This window comes from Hyperolius riggenbachi, chromosome 6 (assembly GCF_040937935.1).
Source record: "Hyperolius riggenbachi isolate aHypRig1 chromosome 6, aHypRig1.pri, whole genome shotgun sequence".
NCBI lineage: Eukaryota > Metazoa > Chordata > Amphibia > Anura > Hyperoliidae > Hyperolius > Hyperolius riggenbachi.
In genome coordinates, this window is record NC_090651.1 from 284,210,034 (window position 1) to 284,237,498 (window position 27,465).

Below are 27,465 nucleotides of genomic sequence, written 5' to 3' on the forward strand. Positions count from 1 at the left end.
ATGAAATCATGCCTAGCAGCCAATCCTAGTTACTGCATGACAGCCATTATGGAGGAGAAATTGTAGCAGGGACTGCAGATGCTCCCACCAGCCCATGCCATAGACCACGTTACTGCAGGTACCATAAGGTTAGGTAAACACATGGGTTGCAATACTGAATTGCTTAATTCGTGAAAGGCTGCATGCAGCACATTTGTGATTTATACAAATTGCAAACTATGCAGTGAGAATTGTCCCATACATTGTTACAGTACTTTGCTGATTGCCGGCTGATCTACAAAATGCCTCAGTGTGAAGCAGCCCTAAGACCCAACTGACTGCTGGCGTGGGAAAAGGATAGCAGAGTGAGGAGCTATGCAGGAAGGCTGCATTCACACAGTGCACATTGCATAACATGCATGGTATAATCTGTGTGTACTGCAATGCACACTGCACACATTTTAACTCGAGTTATTGTAAAGGCCTGTCAGTGCCTATACAATGTAAGTATTTTCTCACACATCCAGAAATGCAGCGCATACAGAGAGTTAGTGTGAATGCACCCAAAGTATGATGATCATAGCGAATGATTTGCAATAGGAACTTTATATTTCTTATACAATTTACATGAAATGCAATCATAAAAATGGCTTCAACTGCAATCATAAAAATGGCTTCAACTTTTTCATTCAACAAAATAAACACCATTTTAAACAACTATACTTCCTAATAACAGAGTTGACAGAGTTTCAACAGCCATTTGTTCATTGTGTCATTTGTGAAACCAAACCAACAAATCGGCTTCTTATTTCTGAGGGAAAAGGTTCTGCATTGTTTCCAGTGGCTGCTCAGTTGATTATGTTCTGGCTTTTCAACCCGTGGTACATGTACCACCAGTGGTATTTTCCTGTTGGCCAGGTGGTATGAGTTGGGTTTGCGCCAGCCACTTGTCCTGGTTACTACCTGCCTCCACAAAATTTGGCTCCCCTTCACTCGCTGTGCTGCCTGGGGGCATACTCAGATCAGCGATGGAGAGACAGCCAGGCAAATGGACAGGCATGTATACTTCAAATACAGGAAGTGACATCACTGCTCAGTTCCTGTATTTGAAGCATACGTGCCATCACTGTGCACCGTTTCCCTGGCGGTCTCTTCACTGCGGCCAGATTACCGCTGATCTGAGGTCTGAACTATTTTTCAGGGCAGCCCAGTGAGTGAGGGGCAGACTAACTTATATTGAAGCAGGGGAGAGGGCGGAACTGGAAAGGCTACCTATATTGGCAATATACCTTCATATTGCCAGTAATGGCAATCTAGGTAGGCTAGCAATCTAATTTTTATCCTTTTCCCCACCATTGCCACCTGCTTTTCCCCTCCCATATGGCCCCCTTTTTTTAAAGTGTACCTGTAAGAAAAAAATGTGCCCCTGGTGGGATACTTAACTCGGGAGGGAAAGCCTCTGGCTCCTAAAGAGGCTTTTCCTTTCCTCCTCAGTAGAGGGGATCTACTTGTCGATATGCGCTCAGACTCCGGCGGAATAGCCAAGCCCGATCGGATCCACTCTACTGTGCGCAGGTAAGTAAGTGGGCATACTTTATTATTATTTTTTTTCTCACTCAATGAATTGCTGACACCTTGCGAAATCACTGGTGGTACTGGAACATTTTCATGTGTTAAAAGTGGTACAATTTGTGAAAAGGATGAAAAGTCCTGGCTTATGTGACTCTCCTCAGAGCTGCAGCAGGCAGTAATGTCAGTCATTTAGTTTCCCTCACAATAGACTGCCGTTAGGCCTGCTATATGTCTTCAAACATTGTGTTACTTCAAAAATTCAGCTGATTAGAGAAGTGTTGGTTTCCACTGCAGCTGATGGAATATTTGAAGGGATCACAAGTCCTGCATTGCTTGGTTTGCACATCTGTAAGCACTGGATGGCAAGATCAATGCCTCATGTTCAACATATGAAGCTTTTATGCAGCAGGACTGTCCAATACTAACATTGTGACAGTCAGACTGTTATTTGCTTTGTTGTGTTTTGCAGTGACCGAGTCTTCATCCACTGGCGCAGGTAGGACTAAGTGCAGTCTGTACTTTCCAGGGACTTCAAGCATCAAATCATCCTGTAACACAAGTAGAGGTAGATATTTACTTGTGCATCAAAATTATATCAAGGGGGCACTACCCCTGTGAACATCATGAAACCATAAATGCATTATAGGAGCTACCAAATATGATTTGTCAGAAGGAATACACAAAATTGCATCAGTGCTCAATTCATGTTTAAAAATGGACTCCTCGCAGTGATCCAAATGCACAGTACTCCCAGATAATGTACCCAAATGGCTCTGTGCAAGTGCAGGCTGTACTCTGTTGGTGCAGTGCAACCGCGCTTGTACACTGAGGGGGAGTGTAGCCATGAGCAATATTCAACATTAATGATGAATAATTTTAGATGGTCTTAGCACAGGATCTGAAGGGTGTAAGACTGGAGAAGCCTCTGGCTATCCACAGACTTCCATCTACTGAGGTGGCTCTTGTTAATTTACTTCAAGTACGTTTTGAAAAGAAAGTCATTTTAATATACTTCAATTGAAGAGAAATCGAGAGCCCAATATGGTGTAGTATGTCAAGACAGATTGAATAATTGAGACAGTGAGATGGTAATACTCACAAACATGGGTTACCGCTCAGGTAACCACTCAATAGGCAGGTGAGGAGATTAGACCTATCCTCACTCAGGATTAAGAAGTCGCTCTCTGTAGATAGGAGAAAAAGGGTAGATCACCCCTCCACCAGGGGTGGACTTCAATATACTGGTAAGTGAATAGAGGCGCCAGTAGAATAAAAGTACATAACATTTTTTTAAAAATTGCTGGGAGGAAGTGGTGGACTTGCCTCTGTTATAGCAGACACCAAGGACTGTGATTAAATAAATACACATTTATTGAAGATACCCCAAGGATGCAACGCGTTTCGCGGGCACAGCCCACTTCTTCAGGCAATAAACGGGATAAACAACAGCAATTCTGTTATAGCAAGCAGAGCACCTCTGTCAACAACAACAGAGGTGCTCTGCTTGCTATAACAGAATTGCTGTTGTTTATCCCCTGTTTATTGCCTGAAGAAGTGGGCTGTGCCCACGAAACGTGTTGCATCCTTGGGGTATCTTCAATAAATGTGTATTTATTTATTTAATCACAGTCCTTGGTGTCTGCTTTAACGGAGGCAAGTCCACCACTTCCTCCCAGCCATTTTTAAAAAAAATTTATGTACTTTTATTCTACTGGCGCCTCTGTTCACCTACCAGTATATTTTAATATACTTGTATTTATATTTACTATTTTTCTGAATCTTAAATATACTTGTATAGTTTAATTTTTATGTTTTTTTGTCATCTCCACCTGCTTTTTTGACAGGTAAGTGTTGTATGCTTCACTGCGATACTAAACAAATATTTAACTTTACAGTAGCTAGGACTCCTGACTACGTTATATTTCCTTTTTGCCTCCAGCAGAGCACAGGGTTGAAGTCTCCTGACTGATATTAAAATGAAGCCGGTGAAGGATAGAAAAACATAAAATGGTGGTGGGATGCATATATTGTATACAGTCGCAATATGTTAGCACTGTAAATGGGTTTCAAATGAGCACCACAGAGTTCCAGAAATGGGACAGAGGCCCGTATCATTTTTTCTCCTGAGTTTCTCCTAGGTGATATTTTTAAACTTGACTATAAAATGCTTTTTAAACCCCCAGCAAGAAAGAAAATACTCAAAATAGTTTTGATAGTACTCTAACTTTACCTAATTTTGTACTTTTTGAATTGCAGAGTGCTATAAAGTTAATTTAATAGAAAATGAAAAAGTGTCTCCTAGGAGAAAACTCTGGAGAAAAAGTTAATTGAATATCAGCCAGAATGCCTCTACATGGAGGTTTACATGGAAGTCCTCATGCACACCCATGCAGAGATCAGAAAGAAATCACATTGGGTAAGGATGGATGAGCAATTAAGGTCTGAGAAGGTTTTTCATCTGATTCTACGACCTGCCCAGGGTGTGAAGACTTGCTTTGCAGTATAGGTAAGACAGTTAAAGTGATGCTGAAGGGACCCTGTAAAAAAAAAGTCAAATACTCACCTATAGGAGGGAAGGCTCTGGATCTCACAGTCCTACGTCAGTGGCATTGTTCCAGCTCTGTCACTCCCATTTCAGATATTCGACTAACTGGTTAAATACGCCTTTGGGCATCCTCGGGAGGCTTCACAAGCACTTGTGTCTCCCAGTACTTCAGGAGAAGGGCGGCTTCGTACTGTGCATGTGCGAGTGTGCATATGTAGTACTGAGCCGTCCATCTTCGGAAGCTCTCTGGGACCATTCAGAAGCCTTCCGAGGGCTCCCGGGAGGCGGCAGGTTTGAACGGGGGACATTGCTGGAACAAAGCCACCGACAGAGGACCGGTAAGGTTCCATGAGATCCAGATTGCTTCAGTATTGCTTTCAGTTAATAAATCACATCAAACATGACAAATGTGATGCAAAGCATAAAATACATAAATGTATGATTCACTGCAGCTGTAAGTATGGACGTTGTCCAGTAGATGTACAACATACTGCACTTCATTCCTATAGAATCCACTGCACCACTGGCATGCAGATGTGAACATACCACTACAATATAATCACATCGCTTTCCAATGGGATTATGTTGTCCATTGCAAGGCAACTAATACAGTGATAAGTACCATAAATAAATGTACTTGTACTGCTCAAGAGACAGCTCAGGAAAAACAATGGAATCACCCCTGCATTGCTTAAAGTCACCTTTGCAGTGCTGAAGTTGATTTGCTTGAGAGGTTTTTTCCACTAGCAGCTGAAGGCGGTCATACAGTCTCCCCCCCCCTCCCCCCAATGAATTTGCATGTGAGCACAGCGGTTGCCATGCTCAAACGTGACATGAGACTTTTTTTGGCCAATGGGTACTTGACACACGTGGTGTTAGCAAACATGCCATTTGGCTGCATGCATGTATTTGCAGTTGACCAGCAGCCAGGAGGCTGAACTACCTGGCAAACGAGCTGTTCAGCCACCTCTGGAAAAGAGGCCTAACGTGCCAGTTATGAGAATTTGCACAGATCTGGAGAGCTTTACATTTTTTTTAATGAATCAACCAGTAACTTATGTGGGATGCAGGGTAATAAGAATCTTGTACGCAAGTCTTTTGTCTCCTGGAATGGAATAAGGCCCCCTGTCTTCTAAAAGGGTATGGTACAGGCTAGCGTGTAGCAGGAAGAAGGCAGTTGGGCGCCTCAGACCTGTCACTGGCGGACAACAAACTGAAGCTGCACAGGGAATTTCATGATATTTCAATAAGAACCTATTTAGCTTATTTTGCAATTTCTTATTTACGCAAGTCAAATATTTTAATATTATCTGCAAACAATTAGCGGTTTACAGGTTTACAGTGTGTTTCCATCTTTCGTTTGTTACCTTGGATACACTAAGATCACAGTCGGAAGCAGAGGGAAGTCTGGGTAGTTCAGCCCTTAGAATGATTTTGTGTGGTGTCCCAGATGGGTCATTAACAACAGTCAGCTCATGCTGTGGGGTGGTGAGCAGATCCTTCTCATTCACTTCTGTACTTGAGATCACCTCAATCAAGCCTGCTTTCACAGGCTTGTGGCTGCCCTCCTCCATGATTTGGATGTGAGGGCTCAGGTCTTCTTCTCCTTTCACTGCTATGTTTTTAAGCTGTTCCAATAGTGACACATCAACACCTGAAAAAGAGACAATAGATACAGTATTACCTGAGGTATGTACACAATAACCGTTCTTTCATTGCTCTAATTGTCTGTTACCCTTATGCTAGGTGCACGTTTTTGCGTTCGATAGATAATTTCCATCATGTCCGATATTACTTTTGATCGTTTTACTGCTCAGTTTCTCATTGAAGTGAATGGAAATTGATTAAAAAAAAAAAAAAAGATAAGAGAATGGAGCGGAAAAAGGAATCGAAAATCGACCAAATGGAAAATCGACCAAAAAAAAACGCACCGTGTGAGCCTAGCAATATGCTAGGTACACACCATACAATTTTCTGGTAGATTTACTTGCCAGATCGATTATTTCCAACATGTCCCATCTGACTTTTCAGTCGATTTTCTGATTTTTAAAATAGTTTTTTGATCTTCTTTTGATCGATTTTCATAGAACTGAATGAAAATCGTTTAAAAAACTATTGAAAATCGGATTTTAAAAAATGATCGAAAAATAGATCGAAATTCAGATCGGACATGTTGGAAATAATTCGATCTGGCAAGTAAATCTGCCAGAAAGTTGTATGGTGTGAACCTAGAATGAGCCTGGCTATGACACCTAATGAGTGAGTGACTTGGGGCAAGAATACAGGAAGTGATGCTACTTCTAACTACAGTGAAGCCAGGATCACAACAGCCTCAGGGCTTTGAATAGTTCAGCAATGGCGGCTCCTACATTTCTGTTCTCAGTGGTTCTCTTTAAAGGCACACACAGCTGTAAATATTGTAAATATACCAGAGCTACATCATAACAGACCATGGAACCACCACTAAACCCGCATTTATAAATACTACAATGGAAGTTTGGCACAAACTGTGCCGATATTTTGAATATCTATAAAATACTGTACTTGATATTCTGCTACAGTTTGCGACAGAACTTTGTTGATCTGCTATATTTCCGATAGTACTCTTCTCTAACCTTTAGGGGTAACACCTGGACAGAAGCGATCAAGGCTCCAGCCAGCAGCGCTAATTAGTGTTGGGGAGTCTGCGGACATGGGGAGGGGTCTGACATCATTACTCCCTCTCTGTGGGCCCCCCCTCCTGTGCCCCCTGCAGTGTAGGGCACAGTGGTGTGGCTTGTTGAATCTCACCTGATCCTAATGCATCCATGCTCCTCAGAAGCCAGCCATTCACTCTCTTGTTGCGTAATTACATGCGACATGCAGAGATTGAGCAGGCAAAGAAATGCTGGATGCCCAGGAAAATGGATACAGTGGGATCAGGTGAGAGTCACTCACAAGCCACAATGTTGTGCCCTACATGGGGGGGGGGCATGGAGAGCAGAGAGGGTGGGAAGGATGATGTCAGCACCACCTAGAAAGTTATATGGGGATGGGGGGGGTTCTTCTAGACTACCGGGAATGTCACATAGGGGGTACCACTGGTGCACCTCCCACTCAACCTCCCCCCCTTCGAAAATAAATGTTTGGGGAGGTGTCAGTAAATAATCTGCATCAGTTGTCAAATAGCCTAGGTACACCACTGGGTCCTAAACATGTACAACTTATCACGGACCATAAACAAAGATGAAACATAGCTGAAACCTGAGGGCCTACAATGGACTAGGAAAACATTTGCGTCTAGAATTTGCCTTTAAATCCCTGAACAGGCATAGACATGTGAGATTCATAATACAAAAGTATTTTTAATTTACTGGAGTAAAATGAAAGATTCCTTTCAGATGGCCAACCAACTTACCCTTTTCTGGCTTTGTTTTTCCTTTTGCAGCCATTTTGGGTTTCCCTTGTAAATTGTTCTGTATAGTCTGTAAATGGCTCATTTGTTTGAATGGAGCAATGTGGTAAGAATGGCAGAGGGTGACTTTGTGTTGCTGTTCAATGTACTTCATTGCCAGTTGGATGAGCTGATGCTGTTCAAAGTGGTCACCAATCGCTCTCTTCAGTATTTCTGGGCTGTAAGCAATGTCAATAACTACACGACAGAAAAAGTTACCATGCATGTAGCCAGAAGAGTACAAATCTCCCCTATTAAAAAGTAGCCGTTAATTTTTCTTTAAACATTTTACATGAACAAGTAAAGTTATAAAATGACCTGTTAAAGTACCATAAGTAAGGTGTACAAGTAGAGATGTAATACTATCCCCAGATTGTCATAAACCAGTGGGCAGTAATATATACAGTATGTAATGGGTGTAACTACGTTGTGATTATGCTACCCCACAGAGATCTGTTGCCCCGTCTCAGTATTTATCTAACCTCCATCACAGGAGGCTATGGGGGCCCTCCTGTATGTAATGCAGAGAAGCAGGGACATAAGCCGCATGGCAATTGGCTCTACGGCACTTGTACACTGAAGAGGACCTGTACTGCTACTGAAACGAGGTAATGTATAATGCTCCACTGATTGAACAGTTCTGTATTATGTACAGGAAAGTTAATAGGATATGGGCCTTAGTTCTTACAGATGCTCGCCGACCACTTCCTGTGAACGATATGTCCCCCCCCCCCCCCCCCTCAAGTAGAGGACTCGTGGCCTCTACTAGTAGTCGAACATCTATTGTTCTACCTTCTTTGGATATTAAATGGTCACTTCAGCTTGATCCAGCCACTATCTGAACTCAGAGAGGTGATGAGCTCATTTGGTTCATGAAACAGGTATTATGTCCAAAAAACAAAATGTTGCTTCTATACACTGTATTCGGCATAATTACTACTGTCCCTGATGGTTCAATTTCCTGGTGGTAAAGATTTCTTTATGGGAAAATACTGAGATGCTCAAGTGAATAAGTCCATACTATCAAGATAGCACATATTAGTTTGTGTAACCACCTGTGGGGGTTGCAAGCAGGCCCCAACCATCTAACAGCCCACCAGTGAAGGACCCCTTTGTCCACAGACTGGAACCAAGAAAAAAAAAGTACTGTAACAAAATGTTTAATACAAGTATGGGTAGGAGACCACACAGAAGACAGATAGAGGTTCTACAAGTTTGTTTGACAAATGGCTGTCTGACACTTGTACACTGAAGAGGACCTGTACTGCTGCTGAAAGTAGGTAATGACTACTGGGACTGGGACTGTAATTAATGTATTACATACACACACAAATGGTCACAAGCAGAAAAAAAGCGCGTACCTGTTCCTTCAGAGGTATCGTCTAATTTCCCAGCAAGTAAAGGCACTGGATGTGCATCAGATTGTGGAGGTGGAACCCTTTTCCAGCCACAGATATTAATGAACAACAAACTGTCTTTTGGATCCTAGAAATAAAAAGTTATTTTTAGGAAAAGCTCGAAAATAAGCGTTAAAATTATACAAAGTACTAAGATATCTAAACACCATAGGGATACAAGCTTGTTTCACTAGTTGCATGGATCAGGATAACCAGTGGCGTAGCTAGGCATTATGGGGCACCATAGCAAATTGTTTATGGGGCCATCATATCTATACACTCTTGAGCCATATCTATACACTCTTAAGCAATGCTACCTGCCCTACACTATGAATAGGAGTTGATTGGTCAATTTACATTTTCATGCAATGCACATTGTGTTCAGGCCATGTGTGCTGAGGAAAAGTCAGAGGGCGGAGCAACAAAGCAAAATCAATAGTGAACACATTGAGTATCAGTGGACCCCCTCTTCTCCAGGGCCCCATAGCAGAATCAGAATCAGTTTTATTTCGCCAAGTACAGCAGAGCTGTACTCGGAATTATTTGTGGTACACATGGCATAGGCATAGTATGGGAAGACAAGACGTACAACACAACACAAACAGTTGGAATTTCAGTACTGGTATAAGTTCTTCCTGTCATGCCGGAACAGACCAATACTAATAATAGTCATGACAATAATAATAGTAATAATGATGATGATGGTGGCCCCCATACTGCCGGGGGCAGTGAGACCAGGGCGGGCAGCGGTGAGAACTGGCTGGAAGGCCCCGCTAGGGCATGCCAGAAGGCGGGCCTGACGGGGGGAGGTTGGAGTTCAGCAGCCAAACCGCTTGAGGGAAGAAGGTGTTCTTCCGTCTGGAGGTTTTGCATGGTATAGTCCTGTAGCGACGGCCCAGTGGGAGGAGCTTGAAGTAGCGTCTGCCTGGGTGGGAGGGGTCGCGGGAGATCACAGTGGCCCTCTTCATCATCCTAGCGGAGTGGAGGAGATCAAGTGGTGGAAGAGGAGACCTGATGATCCTCTCTGCGTTAGTTATGACTCTCTGTAGTTTGTATTTTTCACTGGCCGTTGCACCCATGTACCATACAATGATTGAGGAGCAGAGGATGGATTCTATGGTGGCAGTATAGAAGCTGGCCAGCAGCTTCCTGGGCATGCCGAATCTCTTTAGTTGGCGTAAGAAGAACAACCTCTGCTGAGATTTCTTCTGAATGTTGGTAGTGTTCAGCCCCCACTTCAGGTTGTTGGAAAGAGTCATGCCAAGGAAACGCACAGATGTCACTCTAGAGACTTCGGTCCCCTCAATGAGGACAGGTGGGAGGGGGGGGGGGGGGAGGATTTTTCCTGAAGTCCACGACTAGTTCAACGGTTTTAGCAGCGATGAGTACTAGGTTGTTGTCTCTGCACCAGTTGCAGATTCTCTCTACTTCGCTGCGGTACTCATGCTCTCCGGAGCTGCCAATTAGGCCGATGATGGTGGTGTCGTCTGCAAATTTGATGGTTTTCACAGAGTCCGCGGATGATATGCAATTGTTGGTATATAGGGAGAACAATAGTGGTGATAATACGCAGCCTTGTGGAGCCCCCGTGTTGGTGGTTCTGATGCTGGAGTAGCAGTTGCCGAGTTTCACCTGTTGCGTTCTGTTTGTCAGGTAGTCCTTGATCCATGCTCGAAGAGAGGGGTCTACTCCAAACCACGTCAGATTTGTGAGCAGGATGTGTAGGCAGATCGTGTTGAACGCTGAGCTGAAATCTAGGAACAGGATCCTGGCGTAGGAGGCAGGGTTGTCTAGGTGCTCAGTGATGTATGCCAGGCTGGCATTGATGGCGTCCTCCACGGATCTATTTCCCCTATAAGCAAATTGGAGCTGGTCGAGGTGGGAATCCGTTTGCTTCTTCAGATGGGCAAGTACCAGCCATTCAAGGAGCTTCATAACGTTAGAGGTTAGGGCCACTGGACGAAAGTTGTTGTGCTCAGTGCTGCCGGGTTTTTTGGGGGCTAGTACAATTACGGACCGCTTAAAACACGGGGGGACTGTACCATCCGATAGGTGCTATGGCTATTGCTACCCCCTTGAGGATAACAATGTTTACAAATAACAATTTGTAAACCGTAATAAGAACCTTGGTGGCGAGATGCTACCAAAATCTCAGTTCTGTACATATGCCGAAAACGTTAAAAAAACATTACGATGACAAATCCACCAAGGAATAATCCATATTGAACAGCAGAAAACAACTTTGGAGTTTAGTTGCTTAGATTTACAGAAATATGTTCATTCAGGCCTGATGCTGTGAAGTCAGGTAAAGTTGCAATGTGCAGGGTAATCATGGCAATTTTGTTACTAGTGCAGGTGGAGCACCGGCCATTAACTCGTGTGTTACTGTGGTACTGCATGTGGCACTTAGGGTTAAAGGCTGATGCGCCCCCTGTGCTGGTAAGAGTAAAATTGTTGTGTGCAAGCTGCTCATGGCTACTTTACTGCATCAGGCCCACAGACTGCTAAGAAAACATTTTAATGTTTTTGCAGATGATACAAAATTGTGCAGAATCATCAACTCTCAGGAAGATAGTGTCATATTGCAACATGATCTGGATAGGATGGCTATATGGGCACATACATGGCAGATGAAATTCAATGTTGAAAAATGTAAAGTCATGCATTTTGGTCGTACCAATGGTCTAGCACCATACAAAATAAATGGGATACAGTTGGGAACATCAAACTTGGAGAAGGACTTAGGAGTACTCATCGACAACAAGTTAAATAATCGTACTCAATGCCAAGCTGCTGCAGCTAAAGCTAACAAAATTTTGGGATGCATTAAAAGGGAAATTAAAAAAAATCGAGATGCTAGCATAATATTGCCCCTGTTTAACTCTCTAGTAAGGCCACATCTGGAATATGGAATTCAGTTCTGGGCACCACATTACAAAAAAGATATTGCAGTTTTATTTATTTATTTATTTTTCTTCTTTTCAGACTCAGCGTATTATCATGCCCGGACTTCCATCAACATGACTTCACAGCCGTGCTCCTGTGTCCCTGGGCGCATCTTCACATCATAGTCTGAATCCACTTATATAGACATAACACAACAGCAACAACAACAACAACAACAAAAATCACACGAGGAAAAATATTATAGTAGAATAGAATAAAATAAAAATAAACAAATAATAATAAAAAAAAAAAAAAAAAAAAAACAACCACCAAAAAAAAAAAGAAATGCCCTCACCGGTCTTATAGGTATATGAGAGGAAAAGCTACTAGGAATGGGTGCAAATCCAGCCGCTGAGTGTGAATCCCTGAAAGATTGATGCATTACACCACTTATAGTATCTCACAATAGTTGCAGGGAAAATCGGAACCATAAATCGGAATCAGAATCGGAAACCGGATCTGCAGTGTGCAGGGAACCCCACACTGCAGCCGCTACTACAACAACTCTAAAATATCAATGCTGCACTGTGAGTACCTCCTTTCCCCTTTCTTTTTCCCTTCTCTTCTCCTTTGCAGTTTTAGAGCAGGTGCAGAGACGAGCAACACAATTGATACGTGGGATGGAAGGTCTCACTTACCAAGAAAGGTTAGATAAACTGGGTTTATTTAGTCTAGAGAAAAAGACGCCTTAGAGGGGATCTAATTAATATGTATAAATACATCAGAGAGCAATATAATAGCTTGGCAGATGAGCTTTTTATCCCTAGGCCTCCCCAAAGGACTAGAGGACATGATCTGCGCAAGTAGGAAAAACGTTTTAGCCATTTATTTAGGAAAGAGTTCTTTACAGTAAGAAGGATTAAAGAGAACCCGAGGTGGGATTTAATTATGTTACTGGGGCACAGAGGCTGGTTGTGCACACTAAAACCAGCCTCCGTTGCCCCATGGTGTGCCTCCATGTCCCCCCTGCGCGCCGCTACACCCCCGCAGTGCTGGCGACACGCAGCGTGTCGCCAGCACAATGTTTACCTAAGCGCTGTCTGTCAGCGCCGCTCCCCCGCCTCCTCCACATCGGCGCTACCCGCCCGTGTCCCTTCCCTCCCGCTGACAGGAGGGAAGTGACGCGGGCGAGTAGCGCCGATGCGGAGGAGGCGGGGGAGCGGCGCTGACTGACAGCGCATAGGTAAACATTATGCTGGCGATGCGCAGCGTGTCGCCAGCACTGCGGAGGGTATAGCGGCACGCAGGGGGGGTCTTGGAGGCACACCATGGGGCAACGGAGGCTGGTCTTAGTGTGCACAACCAGCCTCTGTGCCCCAGTAACATAATTAAATCCCACCTCGGGTTCTCTTTAAGATGTGGAATGCATTGCCACAGGAAGTCGTTATGGCAAACTCTATACCTGCATTTAAAGGGGGCTTAGATGCTTTCCTTGCGTTGAAAGACATCCATGACTACAATTACTAGGTAATGCCTAATGATGTTGATCCAGGGATTTTATCTGATTGCCATCTGGAGTCGGGAAGGAATTTTTTTCCCTTTTGGGGCAAATTGGACCATGCCTTATAAGGGTTTTTTCGCCTTCCTCTGGATCAACAGGGATATGTGAGGGAGCAGGCTGGTGTTGTACTTTGTTCTCTGGTTGAACTCGATGGAGGTATGTCTTTTTTCAACCAAAATAACTATGTAACTATGTCAAAGTCTCCAAGAGACATAAAAAAGTGTCAGGTCGCATTCACAGTGCCACGTTGCGGAGCTGCGTTATAAAGTCTTATGACGCAGCTTATCGCACTGCAATGATAATCCTTCCACTGTGAATGTGACCTGAATGCTGTGAAATGTGGACCACACAAACTAAACTAGCCTCGGAGGGGGGGGAGGGAGGCTACCTATATAGTCAGAGGGTGAGGGGTTATGATGATTTAGGGACAGCAATGCTGTTTCTGTTAGAGACATTATATTTACTTCCTATTACCAGGGGTATTAACAGAAATAAACTAACATTCACAATAATAATATCACTTTTAAAGTGGTATGGAACTCATCATGCCTTCTTTGCTCTAAAAGATTGTTTACACCATAAAATCTACTACCACAAAACAAATTGTAGCAGAACAGCATTCAAACAGTTAAACACAGCTCTTTCATCTTCAATGGAAAGCTTGCTGCCCCATCCAAAGAGATAACATTATCTTGTTTACATTATGTTTACATTCCTTTGTCTGCTACAATTAGTATACATTCCTAGCTGGGCTGAAAATAAGCTCTCTCTGATGTAGAAGCAGAGAGCTGAGAAGTGATCACTAGATAGATTTTAACCACTTGACCCCTATCTGGACGGATATATCCGTCCAGATAGACTGTGCTGCTCCTGCAGCGTGGTGCGCGCGATCGGGCGCGCTCCCGCTGCCTGCCGCTAGCCCCTCCCGTACAGTGAATGGGAATATAATTCCAATTCACCGATCTAAGCCCCCCGGAGAAATACCGACGCTTTCTAAGCAGAGAGCGCGGTATTTCTGCCTTTTTTCACTGTGGCCATCATGTGGCCAAATAGTAAACTGCACCCACATACATTTTTTAAATAAAGAATTACATTCTATTACATCTAAAAATAGCTGTTTACCTCCCAAACTAAAATCACCCACATACAGTTTTTTTTATTAAAAAATAAAAAAAATTACAATAAAAAAAAAAAAAAAACTACATAAATAGTTACCTAAGGTTCTAAACTTTTTAAATATACATGTTAAGAGAGCATCTTATTCATTTTTTTTTAAACTATAAGCTTGTAAATAGTGATGAACGCAAATTGAAAAAATGACATAATTTAAAAGGCTTAATAAGCGGGACAAATATGCAAATAAAATACATGGGTTTTAATTACGGTAGCATGTATTAATTTTAAACTACAATGGCCAAAAACTGAGAAATAATGATTTTTTTTTCCATTTCTTTCTTAATCTTCCTGTTAAAATGGATTTAGAAAAAATAATTCTTAGCAAAATGTACTACCTAAAGAAAGCCTAATTAGTGGCGGAAAAAACAAGATATAGATCAATAAACTGTGATTAGTAGCGATAAAGTTATTGGCGAATGAATGGGAGGTGAATGTTGCTCGGATGCATGAGATTTTCCACGCTGGAGGCTGAAGTGGTTAATATATAAATACAGCAGCTATGCAAGAAAATGCAATGGCAGCTTTCAGAGCATATAAACTGTACTTTGGGAACAGTAATGTGTAAACAGGCAATATTAATTGCACACAAAAGTAAATATGGTAACTGTATGGGTAATAAAAAGTAGGAAAACACCTTTTTATTGAATTTTATGTCAGAGTTTTATCCCACTTTAAGTAGTTTACAGAAGAGGCTGTAAACATTATTTCTGATTACTGCTTAGAGAGCCTGTTAATTCCTGTTCTCAGGGACAACAGATAGTGAGACAAGAATTGCAAGTAAATCTACCTAACCAGGACCCAGACAAAAATAAAAACTTGACAGTGATGTTAACCCTTCTTTATCCTATCCAAAACTAACAGCAGAGTTCCCCAACCCTGTCCTCAAGTACCACCAACAGTGCATGTTTTCCAGAAAACCACAAACTTTCACAGGTGAGGTAATTAGTGTCTCAGCAGAGCTGATTAACTACCTCTGTGGATTTATACAAAACATGCACTGTTGGTGGTACTTGAGGACATGGTTGGGGAACACTGACTAAGGCCTCTTTTTCATGGACTGTTGAGCGGTGTGTTCAGCAAGCAGTTACCAGGCAGCAGTGAGCAGTTACCAGGCAGCAGTGAGCAGTTGTGAGAGTTTGAGAGGCATTTCACTGCCTATCAACAGTCCATGGAAAAGAGGCCTAACAGTATACTTGTGCGCAGCTGACTCCACTATGAACAGCAGCCTCTCTTAGGCCTCCTTTCCACGGACCGCTGATAGGCAGTGAAATGCCTCTCAAACTCTCTCAACTGCTCACTGCTGCCTAGTAACTGCTTGTTGCTGCATGATAACTGCTTACTTCTGCCTGGTAACTGCTTGCTGAGCACACAGCTCAACAGTTCATGGAAAGGAGGCCTTTATACAGAAGCTTGTGTCTTTCATGCCCACCCCACCAAGTGTAGAAATGTTCTCCCATTTTAGAGGCATGTTCACCTTTCATAAGTAGGGATGATCAAAGATTAGAGATGTCAGTGAACGGTTCAGGAACCGTTCGCTGGCGAACCCCTCACCCTGTACTACTTCCGGGTTGCTATGACCCGGAGTAGTACGGCTGCGCTGGGCCGGCGGTGCGCGTCCTTGATCGCGCGCCTGTTGCCGGGCACTTTCTGCGCATGTGCGTAACGTCATGAGTGAGCAAAGACGCGCACCGCCGGCCCAGTGCAGCCGTACTACTCCGGGTCATAGCGACCCGGAAATAGTATTTGCCCATAGAGATTCGCTAGCGAACGGTTCGCTAACATCTCTATCAAAGATATGCAAATTATTCTGAGTAGATGCTAATTTTTATGCAAATATATGCAGCTTGAAAATGGACCAATTAATTCAAACCTGGGTTTAAAATCGATTGGTCCATTAAGGCCTCTTTTCCACGAGCAGTTGATAGGCAGTGAAATGCCTGTCAAACTCTCACAACTGCTTGCTGCTGCCTGTCAACTGTTTATGCCTGGTAACTGCTTACTGCTGCCTGGTAACTCATTGCTGAGCACACAGTTCAGCTATCCATGGAAAAGAGGCCCTACAAACAGCATACATTTGCATAAAAATTTGCAGAATTTCTGAAGAAAATCTTGCATCTCATTGATCACACCTATTCATGAGCTGACACTTGTGCAGCTGCCTTCTCTCTTCCATAGCAATGTTGCCAATGCTGTCATATACAACTGTGCACTTCGCTGTGGTGCAATATTGTAAAATCTATCTCGGTTTCCTGGAGGTTAAATGCAAAATCTAGGAATTGGACATTACTCACCCTTCTTCTAATCAATCTTGCAGGAAAAAAAACAGACTATGAAAGGATATTCTTGCAGTTCAGGAGTGGAAGCCAGAACAGGGTGGCATAGTGGTGGCATACAGGGATCCCCTGCAGACTAGTACCACTAAACAATGATCTTTGTAATTGCTGAAATAATGTTTTGCAAAGTTTTCCTGATTTTTTTCAGGAGGGAGGAGGAAAAAAAATCTTCCATTCACTCATCTCAGCTAATAATTTGCACACATAAGGTTTGTCTATTTTTGTGAGGAATGTGCCACAGTTGGAGATAGATTGACAAGAAAAAGCTTTTTTGTAAGAGGTTTCTATGTATGTATTTATGGCTCACCAATATGTTAGTCTGCACACATAAGTAAGGTTCTGGGGGCTCCATATACTCCTTTCCTTCCTTCAGATGTCGCTGGATGAACTTCTGGTAGCTCTCTGGGCTGCTCTCTGCCATATCGTCCAGCATGCTCCAGAACTGGTTGACCTGAGACAGTAGCTCATTTGGCATCAGTCTGGTGCTCATTATGACTTCTCAGAGAAGCTGTTTAGCTGCAGAATTTCAAAACAAAAAGTCTGTTAAAACTAAAACAATACACTTACTTGCCCTGCACTCACATCCTTGCCCATTCTTGTAAATGTTGCTTCCCTACCCTGATATATTATTATTTTTTCTCTTCTATTTTAAAGAATTGGATCTCAAGATTAGCTTTTGAAATTTACTGAGGCTGCATTCTAGACCTCTTTCTAAAACTGAAACATTCCTGGCTGTAGTTCATTTAAGTAGTGCCTCTGGAATAATATACAGTCAGAATAACTAATCAACAGAGAGATCACAGCTGGATGCCAGATGCCCTCTGCTGCCTCTCCAGCTCCACCACTCTCCTTCAGTTATGGGTACTGTAGATCATGAAGAGTGCAGAATGTTTGTTTACTGAGAATTCTATGGACAGATGGAGATATTGCTTTCTTGGTAGTTGGAAAAAAAAAGCTGTTATTTCCCACAATGCAATGAGGTTCACTGACCACAAACTGTCAGGACCATGGTCATGACATCACACTGTGGGAGGGGTTTCCCCACAATATCAGCCATACAAACCCCCCTGATGATCTATTTAAAAAAAAAAGAATATATTTCTCATTGGAAAGGAGGTATCATCAGCTACTAACTGGGATGAAGGTCAATCCTGGATTAAAGTTCCTCTTTATTTCAGTTCTCTTTTGCCAAAACTTGTCTGTAGGCCAGTGGTGTAGATACAGACCAATGAGCCTCAGTGCAAATCTTACAGTGCGCCATCCCAACACTTTGGGCTTGATTCACAAAGCGGTGCTAACCCAGTTAGAGACTTTGGGCCATATTCTATTGCTGAACTCGCCAGCGCTAAGCACTGGCGAGTTCTTAACTTAGGCGATGGGGGCATCGCCTAATCTAATAAAACTTTAGACCCCCCCCAGGCGGAAAAGAACTTGCTTGGGCGATATAATCGCCCAGCGAGTTCTTAACACCGAATCCAATTACCCTTATCATGTCTCCGGGAAGCAATGGTTCCCGGCAGACATGAGCGTTAGCTTAGACCTGCAAAAAGCAGGTCTAAACTAGCTAACGCACGTCGTCGCCGCAGAATCTGGGGGTCTCCTTTAATAAGGAGACCCCCAGAGCTCCCCGTCGGGTCGCCGCACAGTTTAGAAGCCCCCGCGCAGCTCTGCATCGGCACCCCTGCATACATACCGCCGCAGATCACCCGCCACCTCTCGCCGCAAAATCCGTCGCGTAATTACAGTGTATCTAACACTGTAATTACTGTCGGCATAGAAGGAGCCCGGGCAAAGCATCTTTGAATCTGCAGCCTGGGCTCCCTATTGGTCCGCTGTCTAAACCAATAAAATGGCTCAGACAGCGGACCAATGGGGAGCCCAGGCTGCAGATTCAAAGATGCTTTGCCCGGGCTCCTTCTATGCCGACATTATTTACAGTGTTAGATACACTGTAATTACGCGACGGATTTTGCGGCGAGAGGCGGCGGGTGATCTGCGGCGGTATGTATGCAGGGGTGCCGGTGCAGAGCTGCGCGGGGGCTTCTAAACTGTGCGGCGACCCGACGGGGAGCTCTGGGGGGTCTCCTTATTAAAGGAGACCCCCAGATGCAGCGGCGGAAGATGGCGGCGGGCGAGTGCGCATGTGTGGGGAGTGAGGCCGTGGTGCTGATGGACAGCACCACAGCGTAAACCTCACTCCCCATCGCTCGGTAAAAGGGAGCATCGCTCAGGCTTTCGCCTGAGTAATGCTCCCTAACGATCGGCCATCGCGCGAAGGATATGGGCAATAGGATTTGCCGGTAATCCTCGCGCGATGGCAAGGTGATAAGTAGCTCGCATCTGCAAGCTACTTATCACCTTAAATAGGATATGGCCCTTTATGCGTGATAACCATTGCACCACGCTGGTGAAAAGCCAGTTTAGGCGTGATAAGTTTAGATCACGCGCAAAGTCCCACACGCAAAGCAGCGCCATTAAACTCTATGCGAAGTGCACCAGACTTTGCTAGCGCAAAACTTTTGATCAGCTGTGCACTGCGGTGCTAACCCAGTTGGTGCTATAGTTATCACGCCTAAACTTATCACACCTAAACTACTTATCACGCCTAAACTGAGTTTAGGCGCGATAAAGGGCTTTTCACCAGCGTGCTAACTGTTAGCACCGCTTTGTGAATCAAGCCCTTTATGTGTAATATAATAACATGATACAGATGATCAAAACTGGCTTTCCAAGTACAGCCACTGAGAAAGAGAGGTGTGAACAGAGGAAAAGTAATAGATTACCAACTTTGAGGGACAATTATTGACAATTATTCAGCGTACTCTGCATAGCGCTGCTAAATATAAGTCAGTCAGCAGCACTATAAGCATGCATAATTACAATGGTAGTTTAAAAAAGGAAAACAATAATTGGTGAAGGCACAAAGTTTCGGACAATATAAACACTAATTATCTATATGTATATATATATATATATATATATATATATATATATATATATATATATATATACATATACATAATTAGTGTTTATATTGTATATATATATACACCTGTATATATATATATATATATATATATATATATATATATATATATATATATATATATACACACCTGTGTATATATATATATACAGTGGCGGAAATAATTATTTGACCCCTCACTGATTTTGGAAGTTTGTCCAATGACAAAGAAATGAAAAGTCTCAGAACAGTATAATTTCAATGGTAGGTTTATTTTAACAGTGGCAGATAGCACATCAAAAAGAAAATCGAAAAAATAACCTTAAATAAAAGATAGCAACTGATTTGCATTTCATTGAGTGAAATAAGTTTTTGAACCCCTACCAAACATTAAGAGTTCTGGCTCCCACAGAGTGGTTAGACACTTCTACTCAATTAGTCACCCTCATTAAGGACACCTGTCTTAACTAGTCACCTGTATAAAAGACACCTGTCCACAGAATCAATCAATCAAGCAGACTCCAAACTCTCCAACATGGGAAAGACCAAAGAGCTGTCCAAGGATGTCAGAGCCAAAATTGTAGACCTGCACAAGGCTGGAATGGGCTACAAAACCATTAGCAAGAAGCTGGGAGAGAAGGTGACAACTGTTGGTGCGATTGTTCGAAAATGGAAGGAGCACAAAATGACCATCAATCGACCTCGCTCTGGGGCTCCACGCAAGATCTCACCTCGTGGGGTGTCAATGGTTCTGAGAAAGGTGAAAAAGCATCCTAGAACTACACGGGAGGAGTTAGTGAATGACCTCAAATTAGCAGGGACCACAGTAACCAAGAAAACCATTGGAAACACATCCCACCGCAATGGATTAAAATCCTGCAGGGCTCGCAAGGTCCCCCTGCTCAAGAAGGCACATGTGCAGGCCCGTCTGAAGTTTGCCAATGAACACCTGAATGATTCTGTGAGTGACTGGGAGAAGGTGCTGTGGTCTGATGAGACCAAAATAGAGCTCTTTGGCATTAACTCAACTCACTGTGTTTGGAGGAAGAAAAATGCTGCCTATGACTCCCAAAACACCATCCCCACCGTCAAGCATGGGGGTGGAAACATTTTGCTTTGGGGGTGTTTTTCTGCTAAGGGCACAGGACAACTTAATCGCATTAACGGGAAAATGGAGGAAAGCCATGTATCGTGAAATCCTGAACGACAACCTCCTTCCCTCTGCCAGGAAACTGAAAATGGGTCGTGGATGGGTGTTCCAGCACGACAATGACCCAAAACATACAGCAAAGGCAACAAAGGAGTGGCTCAAGAAGAAGCACATTAAGGTCATGGAGTGGCCTAGTCAGTCTCCGGACCTTAATCCAATAGAAAACCTATGGAGGGAGCTCAAGCTCAGAGTTGCACAGAGACAGCCTCGAAACCTTAGGGATTTAGGGCTGGTGCACACCAAAACCCGCTAGCAGATCCGCAAAATGCTAGCAGATTTTTAAACGTTTTTTTTTATTTTTATGAGGCGTTTTGCTAGCGTTTTGCGGATTGCTGCTGCGGTTTTCAGTATAGTAGATTTCATATATTGTTACAGTAAAGCTGTTACCGAACAGCTTCTGTAACAAAAACGCCTGCAAAACCGCTCTGAAGTGCCGTTTTTCAGAGCGGTTTGCGTTTTTCCTATACTTAACATTGAGGCAGAAACGCATCCGAAATCCAAAAAATGCCTCACCCAGGCATTTTTCGTTTCTGCAAAACGCCTGCCGCTCTGGTGTGCACCACCCCATTGAGATACATTGACCAAGCAGATCCGCAGCCGCAAGCGGATCTGAAAACGCCCAAAAAGCCGCTCGGTGTGCACCAGCCCTCAGAGATGATCTGCAAAGAGGAGTGGACCAACATTTCTCCTAAAATGTGTGCAAACTTGGTCATCAATTACAAGAAACGTTTGACCTCTGTGCTTGCAAACAAGGGTTTTTCCACTAAGTATTAAGTCTTTTATTGTTAGAGGGTTCAAAAACTTATTTCACTCAATGAAATGCAAATCAGTTGCTATCTTTTATTTAAGGTTATTTTTTCGATTTTCCTTTTGATGTGCTATCTGCCACTGTTAAAATAAACCTAACATTGAAATGATACTGTTCCGAGACTTTTCATTTCTTTGTCATTGGACAAACTTACAAAATCAGTGAGGGGTCAAATAATTATTTCCTCCACTGTATATATATATATATATATATATATATATATATATATATATATATATATATATATATATATATATATATATATATATATATACAGTGGCTTGCAAAAGTATTCGGCCCCCTTGAAGTTTTCCACATTTTGTCACATTACTGCCACAAACATGAATCAATTTTATTGGAATTCCACATGACAGACCAATACAAAGTGGTGTACACATAAGAAGTGGAACGAAGATCATACATGATTCCAAACATTTCTTTACAAATCAATAACTGCAAAGTGGGGTGTGCGTAATTATTCAGCCCCCTGAGTCAATACTTTGTAGAACCACCTTTTGCTGCAATTACAGCTGCCAGTTTTTTAGGGTATGTCTGTACCAGCTTTGCACTCCTAGAGACTGAAATCCTTGCCCATCTTTCTTTGCAAAAGAGCTCCAGCTCAGTCAGATTAGATGGACAGCGTTTGTGAACAGCAGTTTTCAGATCTTGCCACAGATTCTCGATTGGATTTAGATCTGGACTTTGACTGGGCCATTCTAACACATGGATATGTTTTGTTTTAAACCATTCCATTGTTGCCCTGGCTTTATGTTTAGGGTTGCTGTCCTGCTGGAAGATGAACCTCCGCCCCAGTCTCAAGTCTTTTGCAGACTTCAAGAGGTTTTCTTCCAAGATTGCCCTGTATTTGGCTCCATCCATCTTCCTATCAACTTTGACCACCTTCCCTGTCCCTGCTGAAGAGATGCAACCCCAGAGCATAATGCTGCCACCACCATGTTTGACAGCTGGGATGGTGTGTTCAGAGTGATGTGCAGTTAGTTTTCTGCCAGACATAGCGTTTTGCATTTTGGCCAAAAAGTTCCATTTTGGTCTCATCTGACCAGAGCACCTTCTTCCACATGTTTGCTGTGTCCCCCACATGGCTTGTGGCAAACTGCAAACGGGACTTCTTATGCTTTTCTGTTAACAATGGCTTTCTTCTTGTCACTCTTCCATAAGCGCCAACTTTGTGCAGTTCACAACTAATAGTTGTCCTATGGACAGATTCCCCCACCTGAGCTGTAGATCTCTGCAGCTCGTCCAGAGTCACCATGGGCCTCTTGACTGCATTTCTGATTAGTGCTCTCCTTGTTCGGCCTGTGAGTTTAGGTGGACAGCCTTGTCTTGGTAGGTTTACAGTTGTGCCATACTCCTTCCAATTCTGAATGATCGCTTGAACAATGCTCCCTGGGATGTTCAAGGCTTTGGAAATCTTTTTCTAGCCTAAGCCTGCTTTAAATGTCTCAACAACTTTATCCCTGACCTGTCTGGTGTGTTCTTTGGACTTCATGGTGTTGTTGCTCCCGATATTCTCTTAGGCCTGGAACCCACTGAAATCCGCAAACGCAAAACGCAACCGCTAGCGTTTTGTCTGAGCGGTTTGCAAGCGGATTCATGCGCGTTTTCGGTCACGTTTTGCAACAGTGTATTTTTTTGCTCAGCGGTTGTGTAGCGTTTTGCGTTTCGCGTTTTTATCCTGATTGGTGATGTGAATTATTTTTAATTTTGTTACAGTGGGCTGAACCGCAAAACGCTAGCAAAACCGCTCAGTTTAGGTTTTGCTGAGCGTTTCTGCTAGCGTTTCAATACTTTACATTGAAGCGCTAACGCTCCCAAAATGCTGCAGGTCCTGCGTTTGCGTTTCTGGGAAACACAAACGCTCCTGTGGAAGTTGCCCCATCCATTAACATCAGCTGAGCGTTTTGGCAAAACGCTAGCGTATCGCAGCGCTGCCAAAATGCTCAAAAAAATGCTCTTGTGGGTTCCAGCCCTTAGACAACCTCTAAGGCCGTCACAGAGCAGCTGTATTTGTACTTACATTAGATTACACACAGGTGCACTCTATTTAGTCTTTAGCACCCTTCAGGCAATGTCTATGGGCAACTGACTGCACTCAGACCAAAGGGGTCCGAATAATTACGCACACTCCACTTTGCAGTTATTGATTTGTAAAAAATGTTTGGAATCATGTATGATTTTCGTTCCACTTCTCACGTGTACACCACTTTGTATTGGTCTTTCACATGAAATTCCAATGAAATTGATTCATGTTTGTGGCAGTAATGTGACAAAATGTGGAAAACTACAAGGGGGCCGAATACTTTTGCAAGCCACTGTATAATTAACAAACTGTTTCCCATCTCCTACTTGCACCTCTGACACTGTGGAAATCCTTGGCAGGTTTTGGTGCGCAGTATCAATTGTTTATGTATTGAGTCCTTGGGGTGGCCCTATGTAGGACTTGCACTGGGGTCCACAGCTCCTTAGCTACCCCACTGCCTCAAATAGAGACAAAATGAAGTTATGTACAAGTGGATTTGCCTCTAAATTAAGGGCTGAAATTTCAAAAGTGAGACAGTAAAGAAATGGAGAGGGTGGGTTTCTTTTGTAGGAACAGTTTAATTATAGTACTGTACTGATGTTCAGGTCTTTGACTGGCTAGCTGCAACCATATGATCTGAGTAACAGGTGACCATATAAGCTGATCACATGATCAAATGTATTCCATGCGTATAAGTGATTTGAATATCTATCTGAAAGCTGTTTCCATTACACTGTGTAACTGGTTATAGAATAATAATAATAGTAATAATAATATCCCTGCCTGGGTATGAGGAAAACAGCCACAGACGTGTGATGATAAGCGTGTACTTACATCCAACAGCAATAACTTGGCTTCAACCCTTGTACGTTACACCGCGGTTACCACGGCAACCAGCAAACTGTGCAGCATTCTACAGCCAACAGCAATAACTTGGCTTCAACCCTTGTGCGTTACACCACGGTTACCACGGCAACCAGCAAACTGTGCAGCGCTGAAATGCTTCCCTCTCTGCCTACGTTGCGAGAACTTTTCCTTAAGTTCCACCCAGAGCCAAGTTGTGGAGTAGATGTATTTCCGGGGGAAGGGGAAGCGACGGCTGCTAGACTGTCAGCACAGCTTGGACAACTGGGCCTGACTGGAGGATAGAAGGACGGTGTAGAGCGGGGGCTTCACTCATTGCATCACCCACACTAATGTGAGAACCTTGGCCGCTTACAGCTCCGTGTCTCGACAATTACACGGGTCACACAGGGCGGAAGCTGCACCTACACACTGCATGCACTCACTATACAGGTACACGTATACACACACTGAGTCCTACGTATACATACACTGCATTCATCCACAATATACACAGCTGGAACACGGGTATACACACAGCATGCACACAATATATACACAGCTGGAGCACGGGTATGCTATATACACAGCTGGAGCACGGGTACACTATATACACAGCTGGAGCACAGGTATACACACAGCATGCACACACTATATACACAGCTGGAGCACGGGTATACACACCGCATGTGCCTACTATACACAGCTGCATGTATACACACTGCATGCACACACTATACACAGCTGGAGCATGGGCATACACACAGCTGGAGCACAGGTATACACACAGCATGCACACACTATATACACAGCTGGAGCATGGGTATGCACACACTATATACACAGCTGGAGCATGGGTATGCTATATACACAGCTGGAGCATGGGTATGCTATATACACAGCTGGAGCACGGGCACACTATATACACAGCATGCACACACTATATACACAGCTGGAGCATGGGTATACACACAGCATACTATACACAGCTGAATTACATGTATACACACTGCATGCACACACTATACACAGCTGGAGCACGGGTATACACACAGCATGCAAGCACTATAGACACAAACTGGAGCACGGGTATACACACAGTATGCACACACTATAGACTCAGCTGGAGCACGGGTATACACACAGTATGCACACACTATAGACACAGCTGGAGCACGGGTATACACACAGCATGTACACAATTTTTACACAGCTGGAGCACGGGTATACACACAGCATGCACACAATATATACACAGCTGGAGCACGGGTATGCACACAGTATGCACACACTATATACACAGCTGGAGCATGGGTATACACACAGTATGCACACACTATACACAGCTGGAGCACGGGTATACACACAGTATGCACACACTATAGACACAGCTGGAGCACGGGTATACACACAGCATGTACACAATATTTGCACAGCTGGAGCACGGGTATACACACAGCATGCACACAATATATACACAGCTGGAGCACGGGTATGCACACAGTATGCACACACTATATACACAGCTGGAGCATGGGTATACACACAGTATGCACACACTATACACAGCTGGAGCACGGGTATACACACAGCATGCGCCTCCTATACACAGCTGAAGTACATGTATACAAACTGCATGCACACACTATACAGGTACACATGTACACATACTGTATAGTTTGAGTCCTACATATACATACACACTGCATACACCCACTATATACACACTGCATGTACACACTATATACAGAGCTGGAGTACACATATACACAATGCATGCACCCACTATATCCACAACTAGAGCACGGGTATACACACACACACACACACACACACACACACACACACACACACACACACACACACACACACACACACACACACACACACACACACACACACACACACACACACACACACACACACACACACACATATACGCTGCTTGCACACCCTGTACACAGCTGGGGTCCTACATGTTACACACTGCATGCCTATACTGTATATACAGCTGGAGTGTGCATATACATACTAGGCCAGATTTAGCAAAGCAATGACGATAGTTTTTTTTTTCTTCTTACCATGTTTTATACCTATATTATCACAATTGTGATCTGCATGTGTTCTCCTTCCAAATTAGAAGACCTTTGTATTCGTTTTGCATGAATTTCTAGCAATGTTGTACTGGTAGAACATTGCAAAACCTGTGCTAATCTATTGTAGATATAAGAAGTGGTTGATACCACTTATAAAACTCACTACGTTTATTGCAAGTTTGTACATGCCTTTAGAATGGAAATGCTATCGGAAAATTGTTGGTTGTGTCTAGTTCTGGTTGCACACTGTTAACTTTTTAGGCAGATTAGAAGTTGCATCTTTAATCCTTTGACTACACATTATAAACTGTAATTTTTGTTGTTATAGAGTTTTAGATGTCACGTGTTCCTCTTGGAAAAGTTCTGCTTAGGAATGTCATACGGCACACAGATGCTCATAATAAGGTAAAAAGTAATTCAATCTAGTTGGCGCCCATGGGCATGGCTGTTTTTATACCTTGTTCCAAAGCTCTCTGTATTAAGACTTGACACTCTTATTTTTCTATTTACTGTCCACTACAAAATACGATTTTACTAATGACTAATTGAACCAGTTTATTCAAAAGATGGAATCTTGGGCATTATATCAATAAAGTATTGTCTGTGTACAAAAATCTACT

General features: G+C 43.2%; 2 protein-coding genes across 3 annotated transcripts in view; one reads left to right on the forward strand and one right to left on the reverse strand.

The window, feature by feature from the left end:
* Positions 1-566: 566 nt before the first annotated feature.
* On the reverse strand, positions 567-24,893 carry PIH1D2 (PIH1 domain containing 2). 2 transcript variants are annotated; one of them, XM_068240953.1, is made up of 6 exons: positions 24,741-24,893; positions 17,190-17,398; positions 8,891-9,014; positions 7,494-7,727; positions 5,464-5,750; positions 567-2,099 (listed from the first exon to the last, which is right to left on the reverse strand). In XM_068240953.1, the coding sequence occupies exons 2-6, from the start codon at positions 17,370-17,372 to the stop codon at positions 1,950-1,952; spliced, it is 978 nt and encodes a 325-aa protein (XP_068097054.1). In that variant the 5' UTR covers positions 17,373-17,398; positions 24,741-24,893; the 3' UTR covers positions 567-1,949. The 2 variants fall into 2 exon arrangements, with proteins under 2 accessions (XP_068097054.1, XP_068097055.1); XM_068240954.1 differs by lacking the exon at positions 24,741-24,893 and adding an exon at positions 24,690-24,740.
* NKAPD1 (NKAP domain containing 1) overlaps positions 24,835-27,465 on the forward strand; it is a 29,898-nt gene continuing 27,267 nt past the window's right edge. Inside the window, exons 1-2 of the mRNA XM_068240955.1 lie at positions 24,835-25,104; positions 27,174-27,250. Coding sequence (XP_068097056.1) covers positions 27,182-27,250 — 69 coding nt within the window. The 5' untranslated portion in view covers positions 24,835-25,104; positions 27,174-27,181. The remainder of the gene's footprint in view (positions 25,105-27,173; positions 27,251-27,465) is intronic.